This window comes from Lithobates pipiens, unplaced genomic scaffold (assembly GCF_037356315.1).
Source record: "Lithobates pipiens isolate NorthernLeopardFrog02 unplaced genomic scaffold, aLitPip1_a1.2 Scaffold_18, whole genome shotgun sequence".
Classification (NCBI taxonomy): Eukaryota; Metazoa; Chordata; class Amphibia; order Anura; family Ranidae; genus Lithobates; species Lithobates pipiens.
In genome coordinates, this window is record NW_027507758.1 from 604,413,651 (window position 1) to 604,438,777 (window position 25,127).

The 25,127-nt window shown below is 43.1% G+C and overlaps 1 protein-coding gene across 1 annotated transcript in view; it reads right to left on the reverse strand.

Moving 5' to 3' along the window:
- The window catches only part of KIF13B (kinesin family member 13B), a gene marked incomplete in the record, with an annotated part of 350,254 nt that overhangs the window by 148,017 nt on the left and 177,110 nt on the right, over positions 1–25,127 (reverse strand). The window contains 4 exon segments of the mRNA XM_077489267.1: positions 207–417; positions 6,890–7,077; positions 9,809–9,895; positions 18,422–18,552. Of these exon segments, the coding sequence (XP_077345393.1) occupies positions 207–417; positions 6,890–7,077; positions 9,809–9,895; positions 18,422–18,552 (617 nt within the window).

A 25,127-nucleotide genomic window follows, 5' to 3' on the forward strand; every position in this document is an offset into this window, starting at 1 on the left:
TGAGGGTTGCTACTTTATACCAATAAAGTAAATGAATCCTGCTTGGTAAAAAAAAAAAAAAAAAAGCATGATGACTCTATAGGGAAGTGTAAGGGTAATAAAATGCAATATTTAAATATTACACGGAAAGATGTATACATGGAAATCACGATGCAAATACACATTCGTAAACCTTTCTTCCCTTTTTTGTAATGTTAGCGTCTCACCTCTCTTCCGTCCATTGTTTGATGCGTTGCTGGGCGTTGGGGGAGCCAAAGGAGAACCTGTCCATGCTGCGATAATGTTGCTTCTCCGGGGACAGCCTCCTCCGGAGCTGCTCCAGCTCGTGTTCATACATCAGCCTCTGGCGCTCCAGTGCAGTGCGCTTTTCTTCTTCGTGCTGCTGCTCCAGGCTCTGCAGAATGGACTGCATGGGGTCTATAGGAATGACATCACAGCTCAGATTAGTGGTCAATAAAGGGTCAATTCATTAAGAGATAAACACTGCATGAATATTTGAGTTAACAAAACTCGTGCACCATTTATCTCAAAAGCAGTTAATTCGCGAAAAACATAAAATAAAAATAAAAATAAAATAAAAAATGCTATATTTGCCAAATGTGTTAAATATTTATGTTTTGTGATATATTTGGAATTTATTACGTTTTGCATTAACTTTGTCGTTTTTTTTCACTATTTTTTATTTTTTTTTTACATGCCAACACTGCACCAGGGGAAAACATTTAGTGTTCTTTCATTCACAGAATGTCCCTCTGGCGATATGTTACCATTTATTTTCATTCCTGAACGCAGGGCACAACATTTCCACGTGGATACATTGTATCCACACGTTGCGGCTGAAGCTATTGGCCATAACCGCGGTATTTTTTTTTTTTTTTCAGTCAGTGATTCTCTCTCTCTCATAAAAAGCGTTCCGAGTGGTTAATTAGGCGCTGGAGCACTTTTAAAAGCAGAGGGGGGGGGGGGGTCTTTCCTCCCCTCCCACCAGAGTTTCTCGGGCTTACCATTCTTACTGGCGAGCCCAGGAAATGATTTGACAGTTCGTGCAGATGGCCATAGAGCTGAAGAGAGACCAGATTGTGTCTGATAACCTCTATGATCGAGGAGGAACTGATTCTGGACAGCCGCACTCTTAAAAAATGGCATTCTTTTATTAAGAACATTTTTTCTTAATAAAACAAGGCAATTTTTAAAGAGTGCGGCTGTCCAGAATCAGTTCTTGTTTATTGCTATTAGCAATTGCCAGCACCTACGACTTCCGAACCGAGAGAAAGGTTTACTATCTGTCTGTTTTCCTGGAGCGGTGATATGTCACTCTTCCTATGATCGAGGAGGACCCGAGCAACCTCATTATGTCACTACCGATCCGGGGGGAATTAAAGGACATGTAAAGTTTCAGGTTTAAAAAAAAACAAAAAAACATACAAGTTATACTTCCCTCCTCTGTGCAGTTTAGCACAGCGTGGCCCCAATCCTCCTCTTTTGGGGTCTATTCTATCTTTTCATGTGACAACACTGAAGAAATTACACTTTTGCTACAATGTAAAGTAGTGAGTGTACAACTTGTATAACAGTGTCAATTTTCTGTTCCCTCAAAATAACTCAACACACAGCCATTACTGTCTAACCTCTGGCAACAAAAGTGAGCACACCCCTAAGTGAAAATGTTCAAATTGGGTCAATATTTTGTGTGGCCACCATTTTCCAGCACTGCCTTAACCCTCTTGGGCATGGAGTTCACCAGAGCTTCACAGATTGCCATTGGATTCCTCTTCCACTCCTCCGTGATGACATCATGGAGTTGCTGGATGTTAGAGATCTTGCCAATTAGCCATTTTCCCTGCCTGGTATCATATGACCCGTTAGTGTTATAAGGCCTCAGGTGTGAATGGAGAGCAAGCGTGTTAAACTTGGTGTTATCGCTCTCACTCTCTCATACTGGACACTGGAAGTTCAACATGGCACCTCATGGCAAAGAACTACATATCGGGTTGAGGTCAGGACTCTGTGCAGGACAGTCAAGTTCCTCCACCCCAAACTCGCTCATCCATGTGTTTATGGACCTTGCTTTTTGCACTGGTGCACATTATGTTGGAACAGGTAGGGACCATCCCCAAATTGTTCCCACAAAGTTGGGAGAATGAAATTGTTCAAAACGTCTTGGTATGCTGACACCTTAAGAGCTCCCTTCACTTAAACTGGGGTGCAAAGCCCAATCCCTGAAAAACAACCCCACACCATATTCCCCCCTCCACCAAACTTTACACTTGGCACGATGCAGTCAGGCAAGTACCTTTCTCCTGGCAACTGCCAAACCCGGGCACATCCATCAGATTGGTCACTCCAGTGGCGGCGTGCTTTACACCTCTGCATCCGACGCTTTGCATTGCACTTGGTGAAGCAAGGCTTGGATGCAGCTGCTCAGCCATGGAAACCCATTCCATGAAGCTCTCTACGCACTGTTGTTGGGCTTGCTCCCTGATTGTGGCTTGCATGTGGATTTTCTGAACACAAGTGGATTTTTTTGAACTAAAGTGGAGAGTTAATAACCAGGAGTTGAAAACAGGAGTTAAGACAGGAGTCTCTAACCTCTATCCTACATCCATCCTCCCCTCCATTTTAAAGATCCCACTGCAAGGTGCAACCAGACAGCTTTCCAGAAACGTCAGGCTGACAGCAAGCCAGATTCACCGGATCAGAGTGTTTTAAGGGGACAACCGCAGCCAGGTAAGCTCGCACCTCCACTCCCCCCCCCCCCCCCCCCCAGTGATTGTTCCAGGGACTCTGTCCGACCGCCTACGGGGATCAGGAAGGAATTTTTGCCCCACTGGTGCATTTGGCTGCTACTGTCAGGGGGTTTTTTGCCTTCCTCTGGAACAACCATAGGTTAGCATACCCCTACCTCCGGCCTCCTTTCCATTTTTTACGCTATCCTAGGACGACTTTTCCAGATCACAGCCAGACTTCTTTTCTAAGCGGAGACCTCCACCTTAAGTAAAGGCAGCTGGAACAGCCAGCAACCGAATACAACAACTCCTTCCGCATCCATATAGGCATCCCCTGATCAACTTGCGCGCTAATAGCCTCAAGCACGACGGCAAGTCTGATACCTAGCCCCACCTCAGGATCAATACCCTGATCAGGATCATCATCTTAGGCCCATAGTACCATCAACAGCATCCACAAACCATGTGCTACTTCAAATACTCAGCTGAAGTTCTGCACAGACTAAGGAACATCAACACCACATTGCCATCTTCCATACAAAAAATACTTCAAAGAGAACAACTATTAAAAACCGGACGACAAGCAGCTCCCAACCACAGGAAGACATCTACTCGACCACTACAATTAGATTGCGCCTTGATTAACGCCAGGTCTGCAGTCAAACATAGACTGGAAGTACACGACTTCATCATCGAGAACAATGTAGATTGTCTCTTCATCACCGAAAGCTGGTTAACCTCTGACTGCAACACCATCCTCACCGAATTGGTGCCGGAAAACTACAGGATCCTAACCGAACACCGGATAGGGAAAAAAGGAGGAGGCCTAGCAGTGATCTTTAAAGGTCACCTGGATCTCACTAAACCATCATCTCAGAACCCAGTGTCTTTTATGGAAACCCTGACGCTACATTTTCAACCAACACCCCATGACACCACTCATATTCTACTGTGCTACAGACCACCGGGACCAAAGTCCAATCTTCTTTCACCCCTCACGGAATCCTTTGCAATGCACACCCTAAAATTCAAAAATTTCCTGGCACTCGGAGATTTCAACCTTTGGGCAAATGAGCCTAAAGACCCCATCGCGACTGCCTGCATCAATCAACTAGAAGAACTGGGTCTACAGCAACTGATAAAGACTCCCACGCATGGGTCAGGACACACCCTGGACCTCATTTTCAAACAGAACATCGACGTCAACATATGCGACAACATAACTCTGCCATGGACGGATCACCACGCCATCAAATTCAAAATCACTACCAACATCACCAACGCAAAACGGAAACCTGTAACAACGCACTGGACCAGATCGCATAAAAAACTGTACTCCGAAGCCTTCAAAACCACTCTGTCCAAAAAAATATCTACAATAACCTTAAACCACTCTACGGAGGAAACACTCAACTCCCTGAACAAGGCATTACTGCAATCAGCAGACTCGGTAGCACCAAAACGCAGGGCTCTCATCAGGAAGAAAAATGCTGGATGGTTTAATAGCTCCCTCTCCGTACTAAAGCAAGAACGCAGAAGAGCGGAAAGAACATGGAGAAGAAATCCCACCGAGGAAAACCTATTTAACTACAAAGGTCTGACAGAGAATTATCGGAAAGCAATCTTCAAAGCCAAAAAGGACCACTTCTCATATACAATCTCAACGGCCGCAAACCAACCACGGGAACTGTTTAAACTGGTTAATCAATCAATGAATCCGGTGTGCCTAGAACCCCCAGAAAGCGAATCCCAGGATTACTGTGACAAACTGTCAGATTTTTTCATCGATAAAGTCAAAACCATCAGGGAAACAATTTGTCAGAAGAAAACATCCGACCTCAGCCAGCAAATACATAAAGAGGATGTTCGCACCAACATACCGCAACCGCCAAAATTTTCACTATCCCCAATTACCGTAGACACCGCAAAAAACATCATTAATAAACTGCGTGACAGTACCTCACCTATTGACATCATCCCCACAAAACTACTGAAAGAATGCTCCGACATCGTGGCTCCAACCATAACCCACCTCATAAACCGATCATTCCACGAAGGGATTGTTCCCAGCATCCTCAAACAAGGCATCGTCAAACCTCTACTCAAGAAACCAAACCTGGACCCTCAGGATCCAAACAACCGTAGGCCAATTACAAGCCTCAACACCATTTCTAAGATCATGGAGAAAGCTGTAGTACATCAGCTACAACTTCACCTGGATACTCACAAACTCCTGGACCCGCTGCAATCAGGCTTCCGCCCGGGTCATGGAACAGAAACAGCTCTCCTCAAGATTTGGGATGACGCCCTCGAAGCGGCAGATGACGGAGAGCCGTGTCTCCTCGTACTGCTAGACCTAAGTGCAGCGTTTGATACAGTAGATCACAATACTCTACTCGTCCGCCTCACAGAAGTAGCCGGAGTCCAAGACATAGATCTCCATTGGTTCGCGTCCTTCCTAGGAAATCGGTCACAGACAGTGAAACTAGGAAAATTCCTCTCCGAAACTCGGGCAGTCACCTGCGGAGTCCCTCAAGGCTCTCCGTTGTCACCCGTTCTCTTCAACATTTACATTCGCCCACTCCTTCAAATCATCAGATGCTCAGATCTCTGCTTCCACTCTTACGCTGACGACACGCAACTTTATTTCCGGATCAATGGAAAAAAAGATCACCAACAACAACTTGAAAACTGCCTCAAATCAATAGAGGACTGGATGACCACCAACTCCCTCCAGCTGAACCAATCAAAGACAGAGCTTCTTATCTTACACCCAAATCATAAGCCCGCAACCAAAACCTCCTGGTCTCCACCAACCGTCTTTGGGCAGACTATCTCCCCAAAGACCAAAGCCAAGAGTCTCGGGGTTATTTTAGACGCACAAATGTCAATGGATGCGCAAATAGGAGCAGTAGTCAGTCGATCTCACCATCTGCTGCGCATGCTTCGCAGACTCATCCCTTTTATCCCAAAGAATGACAAAGCAGTGGTAGTTGGAACAATCATTAATTCACGACTGGACTACGCAAACTCGCTTTACATAGGATTACCACAATATCAACTTGCGCGATTACAACTGATCCAAAACACGGCGGCAAGGCTGATAACAGGAAAAAAACCCTGGGAATCCATTTCTCCTTCACTGAGGAGCTTACATTGGCTAACCGTAAAAAATCGGATCACGTTCAAGACCCTTTGCCTCACCCACAAATGCGTGCATAGAGAAGCTCCGCAATACCTAATGGAGAAAATAAATCATTACACACCAAACCGCAGTCTTCGATCAGCCAACAAAAACCTCCTCCTCGTGCCCAAAGCCCGGTATAAATCCAAGGGGGATCGGAGATTCGCTGTCCAAGGGCCTCGGCTATGGAATGCTCTACCAATAAACATCTGCCTGGAAGAAAATCACCTGGCTTTTAGGAAAAAACTCAAGACCTTCCTCTTTTAGCAGATGATCAAAGCTCGCCACAGCGCCTAGAGGCGATTCAGTTCGCATTGTGCGCTATATAAGTATTTCATTCATTCATTCACAAAGTTTGGAGGTCTGTAGCTATTGACTATGCAGACAGTTGGGGACTTCTGCTCATGAGCTTCTGTGAGCTTCAGCATGCGCTGACCCTGCTCTGTCATTTTTTGTGGCCGAGTTGCTGTTCCCAGTTGCTTCCACTTTGTTATAATACCACTAACAGTTGACCATGGAATATTTGGTAGCACGAAAATCTCACAGATGGACTTATTGCACATGTGCCAACCTATCACGGTATCGCGCTTGAATACACTGAGAGCGACCCATTCTTTCACAAACGTTTGTAGAAGTAGTCTGCATGCCTAGGCACTTGATCTTCTACAGCTGCAGCCAGGGAGGCAATTGGAACACCTGAATCCAATGATTTGGAGGGGTGTCCCAATACTTTTGGCAATATAGTGTATGTCTTTCAGGTTGACCAACACATTAAATGTCTTTCAACAAAGCGCCTTAGAGTGTGTCTGTAAGATTGTGATAGGTGTGCTAGAGTGTAAGCTCCTATAGGTTTCATGGCAGATGTAGTCCTAAGCATTGTGGAAAGTGTTACTGTGTAGGTCTGTGCTACAGGTACCAAGAAAATTCTATATAATAGTTTGTGAAAGCCAACTCCACAGCCAATAAACATTTGACCTACCATTATTTCCCAGCGCTTTCATCATGACTTCCATCTGAGCGTACTCATAGTTAAAGTTGACCTCGCTGGACACCTCGCTGGAACTGTCTCCATCTGCGTCCAGCTGCTCGAAGCTGCTGCTGTTCCTCATACTGGTGTCCCTTTCCTCCTCGTCCCTCTCGGACTTCTTCTTCTTTGGTAAGCTTATCCTTCACGGATAGATAGGAGAGGATCAGAAATGAATAGGACACCATGCACAACAGAAGGATACGACAAGAGAGGACAAGAGCAAGACAAGGGCAAGACAAGGGCAAGACAAGGGCAAGACAAGGGCAAGACAAGATATGCAAAAGGCAAACAGTCGGATGAGTTAGGATTACTAGAATTTATCCAGCACACACTTTCTTTTGTTGGCATCTACTCTGTCAGGACTTCTCTACATGAGATAGCCTTTTTTTAGGCCAGCTATAGATGGTTCAAATCTCTGACAATTCAGCAGGAACCACCCAAGATTTTAACCATGTATGGGAAGGCTGAATGTACCAAGTTATTTGATCAATCAAAGTTCCATAGTTCAACCTGTGTAGGTGTACGCGTGTCAGTGTCTACTTATTTCCCATATCCCTGTATGTTGTGTTCTTTAAGATGCACATTAAGTCTCTTAAAAATATCCATATTCCCCGTATCCACCACCCAGTGTGGAAGAGAGTTCCACATCCTTATTGCCCTGACAGTGAACTTGGTTACAACCAACCTGCTGGGATTTTACTTGTGATTATCGCTATCGGCTGCTAAGACAAAGGCTCAAGCAGGAGAGATTCCCCTGTCAACACTGTTACAATCTGCGGTTGCAGAAAAATAAATTTGCACCATGTAAAGCCTTTCTTAATCTATAAGACCCCTTTCACATTGGGGCGTTTTGCAGGCGCTATAGCATTAAAAATAGCACTTGCAAAACGCCCTAAAACAGCTGCTCCATGCACTCCAGTGTGAAAGCCTGAGGGCTTTCACCAGCGGTGCGCTGGCAGGGCATCAAAAAAAGTCCTGCTAGCAGCTTCTTTGGAGCGGTAAACTCCCCTCTCCTCCACCGCTGCTCCCCATTGAAATCAATGGGGAAGCGCTGCGATACCGGTGGCGTTTTGTTGGCTGATTTAACCCCTTTTCGGCATCTAGCAGGGGTTTGAAACCACCCCGATAGCGGCCCATTAGCGCCGCTAAAACGACGGTAATGCGGCACTAAAAATAGAGCTGCTTTACCGCTGATCCCCAAGGCGGCTCGTGTGAAAGGGCTCTAAACGACCAGAAATGGACCTAAACAGAGAAAGGATTAGCCAGTCTCGCCCCCCCCCCAAAACATTGCTATGACCAAAAGAGCCCTCTCCAGGACTAATGTATAGGAGTAAGTGGAACTGGGGGGAGGTTTGTCTTTTTTATTAACTTACAAATTTATTATATCAGGATTTTATTTTTTTTACGTTTTCAATCAAACTACAGAATTTAAGCTTTAACAGCTTCAGGACTGCAAGGAAAAATAACGAAAGAAAGAAAAGATTAAGGGAAAAAAAAAAAAAAGTAATGAAAAAGAAAAAGAAAAAGTAAAAAAAATAACCTTAAAAAAAAAAAAGAATCCCGGCAGCCTGACACTTATCTGAGGAGGGCAGGGCCATCCGTCACCTGACCCCGCACCCCTCTGACGCAAGGGTAAACCCGGGCTTTCCCAGTGACGAGCGGGTAACCCCACCCCCCTCTGATGTAACGGAAACCTGCGTTACATCAGAGGGGGCGGGGTCACCCATACAGGTGCCCCCGCCCTCCTCAGTTAAGAAGTGTCAGGCTGACGGTTTTTAAAAAAAATTTAATAAAGGACTGTTGCAACAGCGTGTGTTTAACATTTTTTTTACACTCTTTGTGAAAGGGGGCTTCCAGATTCTGATAAGCCCCCCGCCCACAGACCTCCACAACCACCGGCCAGGGTTGTGGGGATGAAGCCTTTGTCCTCATCAACATGGGGACAAGGTGCTTTGGGGTGACCCCAAAGCATGCTCCCAATGTTGAGGGCTTGTGGCCTGGTATGGTTCGGGGGTGGGGGGGTGGGGTTCTCTCGCCCCCCCTTTCCTGTGGCCTGCCAGGTTGCGTGCTTGGATAAAGGGTCTGGTATGGATGTTTGGGGGGAACACCACGCCGTTTTTTTTATTTGGCGTGGAGTTCCCCTTAATATCCATACCAGCCACTTCAGGATAAAGGGTCTGGTATGGATATTTGGGGGGAACCCCACGTCTTTTTTTTTAATTTGACGCAAGGGTTCCCCTTTATATCCATACCAGACCTGAAGGGCCTGGTAATTGAATTTGGGGGAACCCCACACTTTTTTTTTTATATCAATGACTGTTCTCTGTATTACGGGGAGCCGACAATTCATTATAGCCGTGAGTGATTTTAAATGACTTTTTTCCTGCAGAAATGACACTTTGTGATAGTTCTAAGCACGGAAAACATGCGCCCCTTTACAGGCATACTATACCACACCCCCCAGGTACGAAATGTAAAGGAATATTACACTTTTGTTTCACTTTAAGCATTATTAACTTCATTGCTCCTGGAAAAAACTGTTTTAAAACTGTTTTTTGCATTGATACATGTCCCCTGGGGCAGGACCCAGGTCCCCAAACACTTTTTATAACAATAACTTGCATATAAGCCTTTAAAATTAGCACTTTAGATTTCTCCCATAGACTTGTACAGGGTGTTCCGCGGCTTTTCGAATTTGCTGCGAACAACCCAAATTGTTTGCCGTTCAGTGAACAGGCAATGTTCGAGTCGAACATGAGTTCGACTCGAACTCGAAGCTCATCCCTATGCAGAATCATAAGAGAGGCCATTTTCAGCAAGACTTCCACGTTAGTGAACCGAACAATCAAAAACAGAAGATTGAACTGATACCTGAAAAAGTGATTGTTCCCCCACAGTATGCGGTCCCCGTGTTGGAGCGGTGTGGGGTTAGTGATGGCCGACCCATTGACCAGAGTCCTGCAGCAAGAAAGAAAACAATATTACCATATTCTTTATGTGTCAGAGATTTGCTACAAGACCACACCAAACGTAATACACAAATAATAATAAAACGTAATACACAGCGCCAACTACATCAATGTTATACAAGAACAATACAATGCAGCTTATTTAAGACATCAAATCAGCTTCCAATTTCAGCTTGTTCAATTAACTTTGACAATAAGGCTCCATTCACACTTGTACGATCTGTCGTGCATTTTTTGAACATCAAAGTCGCATGACATATTAGTGTGACTTAAAGTTGCAGTGACTTTGAAAAGGTGGCTGCGCTACTACCGATTCAGAGCGTGTAAAGTCAGATCAAAGTCGCACTGGTTACCTACAGAGCCTAAAACCTACAAGCCGATTGGTTACCATGCACAGCTGCACCAGTTTTAGTAAATCTCCCCCTTTATGTACTGCACACGCCCCAGAAAACTTAAATAATTTATTATTATTATTTCTGAATAGGCTCATTAAAATCACCAGGCTATATAAATCTTCATTATTTATATTATTATTATAATATTTAATTATTATTATTTCTGAATCAATAGACTCATTGAATCAATACGCTATATAAATCCTCATTATTTATATTATTATTATAATATTTAATTATTATTTCTGAATCAATAGACTCATTGAATCAATACGCTATATAAATCCTCATTATTTATATTATTATTATAATATTTAATAATTATTATTTCTGAATCAATAGACTCATTGAATCAATACGCTATATATATTATACGCTCTTTATATTATTGTGATAATATTTAATTATAGGCTCATTGAATCAATAGGCTATATAAATTCTCATTATTTATATTATTAAATATTTCTAAATTAAAAGGCAGATAAAAGATAACATTTCTCAGGTCCATGTGGGGTATACAGGGGTGAGAGCTAAACTGGGAAATATTTCCAGTACTTCAAAAACATATTTTTACTGTACTGTCTCCCTTTATTTTGTAAAGCGCTATGCAATCTATTGGTGCTATAAAAATCCTGAATAATAAATAATAAATTATTAATATGATGATACAGGATTTATATAGAGCCAACAGTTTGTGCAGCGCTTTACAACATGAGGGCTGACAATACAGTTACAATACAATTCAATACAGGAGGAATCAAAAGGCCTTGCTTGTTAGATGATTATTGTTGTTAATATTATTTCTGAATCAATAGGCTAATAATAGAAAGATGTTTTTTTTAAAAAAAAATCTCTGGCCCACATGGGGTGTACAGGGGTGAGTGCTGAACTAGTAATATTTCCAGGACTTCAAAAAAAAAAAAAAAATATTATACACATATATATATATATATATATATATATATATATACACACACATATATATACATATACACATATATATACATATACATACATTATATATATATATTTTTTTTAAATAAAAACCACTGTACAGTCCCTCTTTATTTTGTAGCACTCCGTGTTGATGCTATATAAATCCTGAATAATAATACATTTCTGAATCAATAGGCTAGATCAAGTATGAATAATAATAATCATTGTTATTATAATAATTAGAATAGGCTGATAAAAGAATGATAAATAAAATGTCTGGTCCATGTGGGGTGTACAGGGGTGAGATATGAACTGGGTAATATTTACATGACTTGCAATTGACTTGTACTGTAATCCTTTTATTTTGTAAAGCTCTGGTTCGAATCCCAACCACGCACCACCTGCCTGGAGTTTGCATGTTCTCCCTCACGCCCCCCAAAAACATGCTGGTAGGTAAATTGTCTCCTGTCTAAATTGGCCCCCATATGTGTACTGTGCAGTGCCCCTTGACATTTCCCACATTTTGTCATGTTACAACCAAAAATTAAATGTATTTTATTGGGATTTTCAACATTTATTACAAATAAATATGTAAAAAGTGTGGCGTGCATTTGTATTCAGCCCCCCTTTACTCTGATACCCCTGTACTGTATCCTTTTATTTTGTAAAGCTCTGTGCAAACAACTGCTGGTGCTAAAAAAAAACTTGAATAATAATAATATTTTTTAAATAGTTTGAGTTTTTAGATTATTATTATTTCTGAATAGGCTCATTGAATCAATAGGCTATATGAATCCTGAATGTTATTTGTAGTATTATCATCATAATACTGAATTATTCTTATTATTTCTTAATAAATATACTCATTGATTCAATAGGCTATATACATATATTTCTGATAAATCCTGAATAATAATAAATTCTAATTATAATACAGGATTTATATAGCGTGAAAAGTTTGCACAGCGATTTACAATGTAGAGGGGGGACAGCACAATTACAATACAGTTCAAAACAGAAGGTACAGGAGGGCCAGGCTCGTAGAGCTTACATTCTAAAGGGAGGGGGTGGTGGTAAAAAAATGGTATGTTATTAGTAGAATTATTATTTGTATTCGTTTTTCTGAATCAATAGGCTCATTACACAGTAGGGTATATAAATCTGGATTATTATTTATATTATTATTATAAAATTGAATTATTATTTCTAAATTAGTAGGCTCATTGATTCAATAGGCTATATACATTCTGATTATTATTTATATTATAAAATATTGAATTATTTTTTCTGAACCAACAGGCACATTGAAACAGTAGGGTATAAAAAAAACAGATTATTATTTATATTATTATTACAAAATATTGAATTATTATTGTTTCTGAATCAGGCGCATTGAAACAGTAGGGCATATAAATCCTGATTATTATTTATATTATATTATAAAATATTGAATTATAATTTTTTCTGAATCAACAGGCACATTGAAACAGTAGGGTTTATAAATCCTGATTATTCCTTCATATTATAAAATATTGAATTATAATTTTTTCTGAATCAACAGGCACATTGAAACAGTAGGGTATATAAATCCTGATTATTATTTATTATAAAATATTGAATTATAATTTTTTCTGAATCAACAGGCGCATTGAAACAGTAGGGTATATAAATCCTGATTATTATTTATATTATTATTATAAAATATTGAATTATTTTTTCTGAATCAACAGGCGGTGATTACACTCACAGGTTGAACTGGATGGTCTTTATTCAACCTTACTAACTATGAAACGGGTGCATTGAAAAAGTAGGGTCAATAAATCCTGATTATTATTATAAAATATTGAATTATTATTTTTTCTGAATCAACAGTAGGAGTAGTATATAAATCCTGATTATTAATTTATATTATTATTATAATGTTGAATTTTTTTCTCTGAATAAACAGGCACATTGAAACAGTAGGGTATACAAATCCTGATTATTAATTTATATTATTATTATAATGTTGAATTATTTTTTTCTCTGAATAAACAGGCACATTGAAACAGTAGGGTATACAAATCCTGATTATTAATTTATATTATTATTATAAAATATTGAATTATTATTGTTTCTGAATCAGGCGCATTGAAACAGTAGGGTATATAAATCCTGATTATTCTTATAAAATATTGAATTATTATTTTTTTATGAATCAACAGGCACACACATTGAAACAGTAGGGTATATAAATCCTGATTATTAATTTATATTATTATAAAACATTGAATTATTATTGTTCCTGAAATCAACAGGCGCATTGAAACAGTAGGGTATATAAATCCTGATTATTATTATAAAATATTGAACTGTTATTTTTTCGGAAGAAACAGGCGCATTGAAACAGTAGGGTATATAAATCCTGATTATTATTTATATTATTATTATTATAATATTGGATTATTTTCTCTAAATCAGTAGGCTCATTGATTCAATAGGCTAGATACATTCTAGATTATTATTTATATTATTGAATATTTCTGAATCAACAGGCAGATAAAACATTTCTCAGGTCCATGTAGGGTGTACAGAGGTAAGAGCTGGTAATATTTCTCTGACTTCAAAGATATTATATATATTTTTCTTTTTTTTTTTATAAAATCTGTAGAAAAGCGGTAGACAATCCCTTTAAAGAACAATGGTGATAGTGTTGCGGCGTGTTTGGATAGATCAAAGCCTTGCACCCTGTGATCAGGCAGAAGCTGTAATATTAGGAGGATCAGGTGAGAGGACAGGAACGGGCTTGTTGAAGCTCCGCACACCTCCGATCGAATGATTGTCAGGCATGTAGAGAATGTATGGACGGGGATCACAATATGTAATGAGCGCCCCGTGTACGGTGCAGGGAGCGTCGCTCCAGCACTAATGACCTCCCCGAGAGCAAAGCCAAGGAGAGCACATAAGTGGAAAAGTCTCCAAACAAGCTCCAAAACCTCCTGCGGCTCCAGCAGAATGAAGATCACAGGCTTGAATACACTGAGCAAGCCTCATCTCAGCTTCTGCAGTCATCTAAATGAAGAGACTGCATCGATTTAGCACTGGAATCCAATTTACGGACACGGTGCAGGCTTACTTCCTGGTGCAGGGAAACCATTCCACCTGTTAGTAGCAGCATGGCACATCTAATGACAGCAGTCAGCAGCTTATGAGGGTCCTCAAGTGTCTCCTAAAATCACCTAGGTCCAGTTTTCCCTTACAGCCCTCTAGTGCTAAGAATAACAACGAAGAGAGGTAACACAGCGCCACCTACTGCTGAAACAGCAAAATGGCAGCAGGTGGGAGTGAAACGAACAGAACTTCAAGTTCAACAATTCTGTGACCGAAGTATGTGGAAAATCCAGGTTACTCAGATAAAGCCCCTGATAATGTAGAGCGCCGTACCGGTGAAAGGTTAATCATCTAACTTCGGATTGGAAAATAAGAGGTTAGCACTTTCGCCTAGCAGCAATAGAGTCGTTGGTTCGAATCCCAACCACAGCACCACCTGCCTGGAGCTTGCATGTTCTCCCTGTGCGGGGTTCCTCACACCCCCCAAAAACATGCTGGTAGGTAAATTGTCTCCCGTCTAAATTGGCCCCCAGTATGTGTACTGTACAGTGTCCCGTGACATTTCCCACATTTTGTCATGTTACAAGCAAAAACATAAATGTATTTTATTGGGATTTTATGTGATAGAGAACCTTGGCACCCCAGATGTTTTGGAACTACATTTCCCATGATGCTCAACTACACTGCAGAGGGCATGAGTATCATGGGAAATGAAGTTCCTAAACATCTGGGGGGGCCAAGGTTCTCCATCACTGTGATAGACCAACAAAAGTGGCACATAATTGTGAGGTGGAAGTAAAATGATAAATGGTTGTCAACATTTTTTGCAAATAAATATGTGAAAAGTGTGGCGTGCATTTTTATTCCGCCCCCCTTTACTCTGATACCCCTGTACTGTATCCTTTTATTTTGTAAAGCTCCGTGCAAACTGTTGGTGCTAAAAAATAAATAAAAAAAATAAAAAATTGAATAATAATATTTTTTAAATTGTTTATTGAGTTTTTAAATTATTATTATTTCTGAATAGGCTCATTGAATCAATAGGCTATATGAATCCTGAATGTTATTTTTATTATCATAATATTTAATTATTATAATTCCTTAATAAATATGCTCATTGATTCAATAGGCTATATTCATCATGATTATTATAAATTATCTCTGATAAATCCTGAATAATAATAAATTATTATTATAATACAGGATTTATATAGCGTGAAAAGTTTCCCATTTTATGGAGATTTTATGTGATAGACCAACACAAAGTGGCACATAATTGTGAAGTGGAAGGAAAACGATAAATGGTTTTAAATTTTTTGTTTTTATAAATATGTGAAAAGTGTGGCGTACATTTGTATTCAGCCCCCTTTACTCTGATACCCCTAATTAAAATCTAGTGGAACCAATTGCCTTCAGAAATCACTTAATTAGTAAATAAAGTCCACCTGTGTTTAATTTAATCTCAGTATAAAAACAACTGTTCTGTGAAGTCCTCAGAGGTTTGTTAGAGAACCTTAGTGAACAAACAGCATCATGAAGGCCAAGGAACACACCAGACAGGTCAGGGATAAAGTTGTGGAGAAGTTCAAAGCAGGTTTAGGTTATAAGAAAAATACCCCAAGCTTTGAACATCTCACAGAGCTCTGTTCAATCCATCATCCGAAAATGGAAAGAGTATGGCACAACTGCAAACCTACCAAGACATGGCCGTCCACCTAAACCAGTGTTTCTCAATTCCAGTCCTCAAGGTGCACCAACAGGTCATGTTTTCAGGATTTCCCTCAGATGAAACAGCTGGGGTAATTACTAAGACAGTGAAACTGATCAAATCACCTGTGCAAAATAAGTTAAGGATAGGGATGCACCGAAATTTTAGCCGCCGAAACTGCCCTTTTCGGCAATTTGCCAAAAGGAAAAAATGGCCGATAATTGAGCCGAAAATGGGGCGGGGCCTGGGGGCGGAACTCCGCCCCCACCCCTGGTGCCGCCCATGATGGGGGGTGTATAGCGCAGGAGAGCCGCCGCCGTCTGGTTGAATAGAGCGCCGGGAACATCACAGCTTTAATTTCAATAGCTGTGTGTTCCCCATCGCGCGCTGTCACACACAGCCCCTCCCCCTTGTCCGGGGAACTTTGATAGACAGATCACCTGTCCAGATTGGACGGGTGATCTGTCTATCAAAGTGCCTGGACAAGGGGGAGGGGCTGTGTGTGACGGCATGCGACGGGGAACACACAGCTATTGAAATTAAAGCTGTGATGTTCCCGGCGCTCTATTCAACCAGACAGCTCTCTTCGCTGCACAGGGGCATAGCTGGCTGCATCACTGGCTGCATCACTCCAGTCTCTGACCACCTCCTGTACCATGTCTGCAGTCTCTGACCACCTCCTGTACCATGTCCCCAGTCTCTGACCACCTCCTGTACCATGTCCCCAGTCTCTGACCACCTCCTGTACCATGTCCCCAGTCTCTGACCATCTCCTGTACCATGTCCCCAGTCTCTGACCACCTCCTGTACCATGTCCCCAGTCTCTGACCACCTCCTGTACCATGTCCCCAGTCTCTGACCACCTCCTGTACCATGTCCCCAGCCTCTGACCACCTCCTGTACCATGTCCCCAGTCTCTGACCACCTCCTGTACCATGTCCCCAGTCTCTGACCACCTCCTGTACCATGTCCCCAGTCTCTGACCACCTCCTGTACCATGTCCCCAGTCTCTGACCACCTCCTGTACCATGTCCCCAGTCTCTGACCACCTCCTGTACCATGTCCCCAGTCTCTGACCACCTCCTGTACCATGTCCCCAGTCTCTGACCACCTCCTGTACCATGTCCCCAGTCTCTGACCACCTCCTGTACCATGTCCCCAGTCTCTGACCACCTCCTGTACCATGTCCCCAGTCTCTGACCACCTCCTGTACCATGTCCCCAGTCTCTGACCACCTCCTGTACCATGTCCCCAGTCTCTGACCACCTCCTGTACCATGTCCCCAGTCTCTGACCACCTCCTGTACCATGTCCCCAGTCTCTGACCACCTCCTGTACCATGTCCCCAGTCTCTGACCATCTCCTGTATAAAAATATTTTTCAAAAACAGTCATTTTCGGTATCGGCCTAGTGTATTTTTCATTTTCGGTATCGGCACCAAAAAACCCATTCGGTGCATCCCTAGTTAAGGACCATGAATTGTAAGCTCAGGGACTGATGTGAAAATAAATTGTATATCCTCATGCTTTTTCATCACTGTAAACTTTGGCGACTCGCAACGCGTCTAGGACAGGCCCCCTCCCCCCATTCTCATACGCCCCTCTGGAACAACTCCGATATGCCGGAACTTGCCCTCATCCCGGATCCCAGGTTGTGGGCAAACAAGGGTGTTATCTATCTCTCGCAGGTGGTCTCCAGTGGGATGGTTAAATCCTTTCAGGTCCTCAAGGATGACTTTGCCCTACCTAATCATATGCTATTCCGTTATCTTCAACTCCGACATGCGCTCAATACCCAGTTTGCTAATCGCATCCCAAGAATCGGTACCCCAGCATTGGTTGACCTAGTGCTGGGTAACGAGCATAAGCAGATAATTTCACAGCTGTATGCCCACCTTCTGACCCCCACTGCCTTGACCGTGGCTTATTAGGTACGTTCTCGGTGGGAGGGTGACTTGGGCGCGGTGTCGGATGACGATTGGGACGAAGCTCTAGCGAACCACAAAAATGTGTCACCTAAACTTTCGGATCGCCTCACTCACCTCTATATCCTGCACAGATCTTATCTCACACCTCATCGTATCGCCAAATACCGACCTGAGCACGATCCCCGCTGCCCTCGCTGTACTTCCCCGGATGCCTCCTTCTATCATTTACTCTGGGCATGCCCGACTATACAGGGATACTGGGCACAGGTGGTCCAGTTCCTTCATGACCGCATAGATAATGTTGTCCTATCACCTTATAACCCATAATGAGAATCCTCGTGTCCTGTACTGTGTGATTAAGATGAAAACTTGTAGTTTTGGGAGACTTAACCTTGTAACAGTTTAAAGGAAAAAAAAAAAAATTAAGAAAAGCCAAGTCCTGGGCAATAGGAAGGATTACCTGGTGTTCTTCATTGTGGTCAGGATGACCTGGCCTTCTGGGGTGATGTCTATGATGCAATGTTCGGGAAGAATCCCCATCCCACACAGCTGGATGTCCTGCGAGTCGGCAGACCCAACAAGCGTGTGATCCTGCAGGGAAGAGATGGAACATGGCGGCACAATTAAACTACTTATATGTGTAAAAGCATTACAATATTTATAAAGCCTTCCTGAAATCCCCAATGGATCTGAAGTCATTAAAGCGGAGGTCCACCCTAAAATGGACCTTCCGCGCATCGGAATCCATCCCCCCTCTGGCGCCACAATTGGCACCTTTTAGGGGGGAGGGGGGTGCAGTTACCTGGATAATCCAGGTAACTGCACCCACTTCCGGGATAGCTCTCTGCGGAAAGGGGCGTAGATTACGCCCCTTTCCGCAAGTGCCCGCCCCCTTCCGCAAGTGCCCCGCTGCCTGCTGGGAAACACACAGATCCCAGAGGCAGCGGGGAGCGTCCTTATTGCGCAGCGCGACCCGCGCATGCGCAGTAGGGAACCGGGAAATGAAGCCGAAAGGCTCCATTTCCTGATTCCCATACCCAAGATGGCGGCGGCAGCACCCAAGTGACGATCTACAGATCGGCTTCGGGTGCCGACATCGCGGGCGCGCTGGACAGGTAAGTGTCACTATTTTAAAAGTCAGCAGCTGCAGTATTTGTAGCTGCTGGCTTTTAAAAAAAAAAAAAAACGCGGAGTCCCGGCGGACTCCCGCTTTAAGAGTCATATATAGATGCCTATATGCATAAGCAAAAATTGCAAAGGCACGCATTGGGTAACTTATATACCCAATTTGCATGATATATCTAGATAGATATACATATATACGGTATACATAATATATATATGTATATACACATATACATACACACACACACACACACTATATTAACAAAAGTATTGGGACACCTGCCTTTACACGCACATGAACTTTAACTTTAATGGCATCCCAGTCTTCGTCCGTAGAGTTCAATATTGAGTTGGCCAACCCTTTGAAGCTATAACAGCTTCAACTCTACTGGGAAGGCCGTCCACAAGGTTCAGGAGTGTGTCTATGGGGATGCGTGACCATTCTTCCAGAAGAGCATCAGTGAGGTCAGGCACTGATGTTGGACAAGAAGGCCTGGCTCACAGTCTCCACTCTAAATCATTCCAAAGGTGTTCGATCAGTTTGAGGTCAGGACTCTGTGCAGGCCAGTCAAGTTCCTCCACCCCAAATTCGCTCACCCATGTCTTTATGGACCTTGCTTTGTGCACTGGTCCAAAGCATTTAGTGGAGGGGGAGCAGCATACCAAGGCATTTTTGACCATTTCATGCTACCAACTTTATGGGAACAGTTTAGAAATGGCCCCTTTATGTTCCAACATGACTGCGTACCATTGCGCAAAGCAAGGTCCATAAAGCCCTCCGCTTGCTAAGGGTGCAGATGTGCAGGCTCGCTCCTAAGCTGGGATGTGTGTGTCCATAGATGCACACAGGGCAGGTAGACCCCACCCCCTGCTTACAGGATTAGATTGACAGTAGCAGGAGCCAATGGCTGCTGCAGAACAACCTGTAAGAAGATAAAACACGGGGGAGAGAAGATAAAACACGGGGGAGAGAAGATAAAACACGGGGGAGAGAAGATAAAACACGGGGGAGAGAAGATAAAACACGGGGGAGAAGAACTGCAGATGGGCACAGCGCTGGATCGATACAGGACTCAAGTGTCTGGAGGTTGAGGGGTACAGCAAGTAGCAAAACATTTTTTTACCTTAATGCAGGGAATGAATTAAGGTACAAAAAATGTTTTAAATTTAGAACCACTTGAAGGCTTATTTGGTCTCGCATGTGATCGCTATGCAATAGCAGATATGATCGGGGAGCACGCAGATTTATTTTTAACCACTTCCCACCCGGTCAATGCACATATGCGGCCGGGTGGGAGCCGTCTACTCCCAATAGGACGTTCAGGAACGTCCATCAGAAGGAGCGGGCCCACGCAGCGGCGCGATCCCGATGCGCCCGTGTCAACCGGAATACGGCGCATCTCAGATCGGCAGGAGGGCTCTGTGATTGGCCCTCCTGATCACATGACGGCCGTGTCCAATCACGGCCGTCATGTGATGTAAACAAACAGCCGGTTGCTAGGCAATCGGCTCCTCCTCTCCTCACACAGAAGTCATCGCTGAGGAGAGGAGAGCAGATCGCTGCAGCCGGCTGATGATCAGTGAGTATGAGCTGTTTTTTACAGCTTTTTACTCACTGATCACCAGTCTAGTGTACACACAAATCACCACACAGTAAACACACCACACAGTATAAACACAATGTCCCCACACATGTCCCCAAAACATACATGTCCCCAAATAATAAAAACACATGTCCCTAATAATAAAAACATGTCCCCCACATATGTCCCACTAAAATCACATGTCCCAATGATTATCTGCACACATATGTACATGATCATTTGCGTACATATGTCCGTGATCACACAAACCAATTATTATACACTTAACGGAAGTTTTTTTTACCAAAAACATGTAGCAGAATACATTTTGGCTTAAATTTATGACAAAATTTGATTTTATTGGATTTCTTTTAAAATAGAAAAAAGAAAATATAGTTTTTTTTTCCAAATTTCCGCATTTTTGCGCTTATATCGCAAAAAATAAAAAACGGAGTCGTGAATAAATAACACCAAAATAAAGCTCTATTTGTGCGAACAAAATGATAAAAATTTCATTTGGGTACAGTGTAGCATGACTGCGCAATTGTCACTGAAAGCGCTAGAGCGCTGAAAGCTGAAAATTGGGCTGGGAAGGAAGGGGGCGAAAGTGCCCTGTATTGAAGTGGTTAATCATCAACAATGACTGTGGGATTTAGAGCCATCAACCACGCAAAGTGTCAGGCTGTTCAGAACAAAGGACTTTATGGATATATTCACAGCATACTACATTACTATACATATATAGAGGGTAGAAGGGGTTTGGATAACTCCATCTTTTAGGCAGACAACTCATCCTACTCTAAACTTGGGACTAAGATGAACACTGCCACCTTCAGGCTGCTGAAGGCTTATTTTGTCAATATGAACTCAATATGAACGCTATGTCTTAGACATGATAGGGGACCATGATCGGGGATTGGGGACCACGCCGATTTATTTTCAATCAGCAGTGACTGGAACAGTCTCTGACAGCTGGGATTCAGAGCCACTAGCTGTGCGAAGGTGTCCAGTGGTTCAGAAAGGAAGGACTTTATTCGTATACTGTATATCCCCAGCATGATACCACATTAATATACAAATATTGGGGGTAGGAAGGGGTTGAATAACTCCATCCTTTAGGTGGGGAACAAATCCTACTCTAAACTTGGAAGTAAGATGAACAATGCCCCCACCTTCAGTCACAGTACCAGTTACAGCTACAGTCTTTGACAGCTGGGATTCAGAGCCATCAGCCGAACAAAGTGTTGGGTGGCTCAGACAGGAGGACCTTTATTGATATTTATATCCCCGGCATGATACCACATTAATATACATCAATAGGGGGTAGGAAGGGGCTGAAAAACTCCATCCTTTAGGCAGACAAACCCATCCTACTCTAAACTTAGGTGACCATTGCCACCTTCAGGCTTAAGTGGCATTTATAAGCTGAAGGCCATTTTTGTCAATGTGGCCTCCGGCCTCATATGTGATCGCTATGTCTTAAGACATGATCGGGGACCATGCTGATTTATTTTCAATCAGCATTGACTGGAACGGTCTATGACAGCTGGGTTTTACAGCCACCAGCTGAGCAGTGTCAGGCGATTCAGAAAGGAAGGACTTTACTGATCTATCCCTAGCATGCTGCCACACATATTGGGGTAGGATCAAAGTGGTCCTTCACCCTAGAAGCCAAAAATGAAGTCAGCAGCTACATATACTGCAGCTGCTGACTTTTAAGGATAGGACCCTTACCTGTCCACGGATCCCACGCGGTCTTTACCTGAGCTCGCTCTTCTGCCGTCTCCTTGTCCAGGTGCCGCCATGTTTATTTTGGGAAGCCAGCTTCACAGCTAGAGTCCCACTGCGCATGTTCAAGCTGCACTACACTTCATGAACGGTCCCGCAGCTTTCTGGGACCTGTGACGTGCCCCAGAAGGAGGGGGCGCAACTTCCTCTTGGATTGACGTGGGGATCTAACCGGAAGTGAGTATCTGTTAAAACCAGATGCCCCTCCCCCCCAAAACAGTGCCTAAACATTCTCAGGAGGGGGAGAGGAGGCAGACAAGCAGAACTTTCACTTTTGGGTGAAGTTCCACTTTAACTCTATTCTTTAACAACCTAAGATTGTTGACAGGTCCACTTTAACATAGACATTCCATCATCACCAACACATGGGCAGATATGGTCCCAAGACAAAAGTAGGGCTCAGCTTTGACACAAGCAGTGGGCTTCCTTTTAGGACATAGGTGCTGAACCTGTGGCCCTCCAGCTGTTGCAGAACTACAAGTCCCATGAGGCATTGCAAGCCACCGACAGCTAAAAGCATGACTTCCAAAGGCAGATGCATGATGGGAGGGCCACAGGTTGAGCACCCTTGTTACAGGAGAAGCTAGGAAAATATTAATATGACTTGATGGACCAATGTTATCCTGGAGGAGTGAGCAGTCTTGGATGGCTGTATTTGCATTCAGACCACTACTGAACCTCCATGACTGAAAGAACTGAAATCAAAAGATTGAGAGAACAGAAATCAAGTAAAAAGGGGCGGAGCAAGGACAGCCAGGGCTAAGATGTCCCCTGGCCAGGAAATGAGACAAGCTCTATCTGCATCTTTTAATGCATTGTGAGAAGCTCACAGTGTGCAGCGAAATCAGAGTAAGCCATTTCAGTCCACGAGAGGAGCCTGTCAGCACATTTTAGGCCAGGCCAGTTTTCCATTGACGACCTGATGGTAGGTTGGCATGGCTCCAGAAGCCCCTGTCCTACATAAAGACTTTCTACGCTTAGCTCCCTGATAAAACAGAAAGCTCTTGTTGTACACGGGGACACATTCTCCTTCCCAGGAGGCTCCGATTACTGAACACAAGGAAAGATCCTGTGGTCTTACCCTCATCTGTGTGTGCCTGACACAGCACAAAGGCTCAGCAGGTCAGGAAGAAGCTTCAATGCATTTCTGCTGGCACTGCAGCCGCTGGACATGGGTGAGAGACGCCAACACTGAGGAATAGGCAGGGACGTTGTAGCGTAATGAGACAATCGGCAATTGTTACCTAGACCTCAGAAGTGATTTTTTTTCCCCTCTTTACTTGAATCAAAATCAAGGACAGGAAAATGAAAGCAACAAAGAGGTTAAGTTTGTAAAAAAAAATAAAAAAAAAAAAAAAATAAAAAAGAAGACATGCAAATTCTATTGCAAAACAAAAAAAAAAAAAAAAACCTCCAGCAAGAAAGATATTAAAAAAATGTCATTTGCACTGCGATACCAGATGGTAAAACCTGTCTTACCACACCTTAAAGTGGTCCCAAAAGGCTCACGGATTTTTACCTTCAAGTCATTCTATGCATGAAGGTGAAAAAACCTTCTGGGTGGGTGCAGCTCCCCTCTCACCCCCCCCCCCTTATACTTACCTGAGCCCCATCTCGATCCAGCTATGTGCATGAGAGCTGCAGGCTCCCTCAGGACTCTCTTATTAGCTCCTGCTGCTGTCAACCACAGCCAGTGAGCCAATAAGGAGAGAGCAAGGGCAGGGCTGAGCCGCGCCCTATGTGTAAATGGACACACAGAGTGCAGCTCAGCTCAGGAGTGAGCCTGCTTGAGTGCCCCCATATCATGAGGCTTGCTATAGGGGCACTCGGCAGAGGGGAGGAGCCCGGAATGCCAATGGGGGACCCAAAAAGAGGAGAATCCGGGCTGCACAGAGCAGGTACAGTACATCTGGAAAGTATTCACAGCGCTTCACTTTTTTCACATTTTGTTATGTTACAGCCTTATTCCAAAATGGATTCAAGTCATTATTCTCCTCAAAATTCTACAAACAATACCCCATAATGACAATGTGAAAGAAGTATGTTTGAAATCTTTGCAAATTTATTAAAAATAAAAAACTGAAAAATCCCATGTACATAAGTATTCACAGCCTTTGCCATGACACTAAAAATTGAGCTCAGGTGCCTCCTGTTTCCACTGATCATCCTTGAGATGTTTCTACAACGTGATTGGAGTCCACCTGGGGTAAATTCAGTTGATTGGACACGATTTAGAAAAGCACAAACCTGTCTATATAAGCTCATACAGATAACAGTGCATGTCAGAGCACAAACCAAGTGATGAAGTCCAAGGAAATGTCTGTAGACCTCAGAGACAGGATTGTATTGAGGCACAGACCTGGGGAAGGGTACAGAAAAAGGTCTGCAGCATTGAAGGTCCCAATGATCACAGTGGCCTCCATCATCTGTAAATGTAAGACGTTTGGAACCACCAGGACTCTTCCTAGAGCGGAGCGCCCAGCCAAACTGAGCGATCGGGGGAGAAGGGCCTAAAGCCTCGTACACACGATCAGATTTTCAGCAGGGACTTGTGTGATGACAGACTGCCTAAAATCCAACCATTAGTACGCGCCATCAGACAATTGTTGGGCAACTTTCCGCCAACAAATGTTGGATGGCAGGCTAGTACATTTTCGGCGGACAACAGTC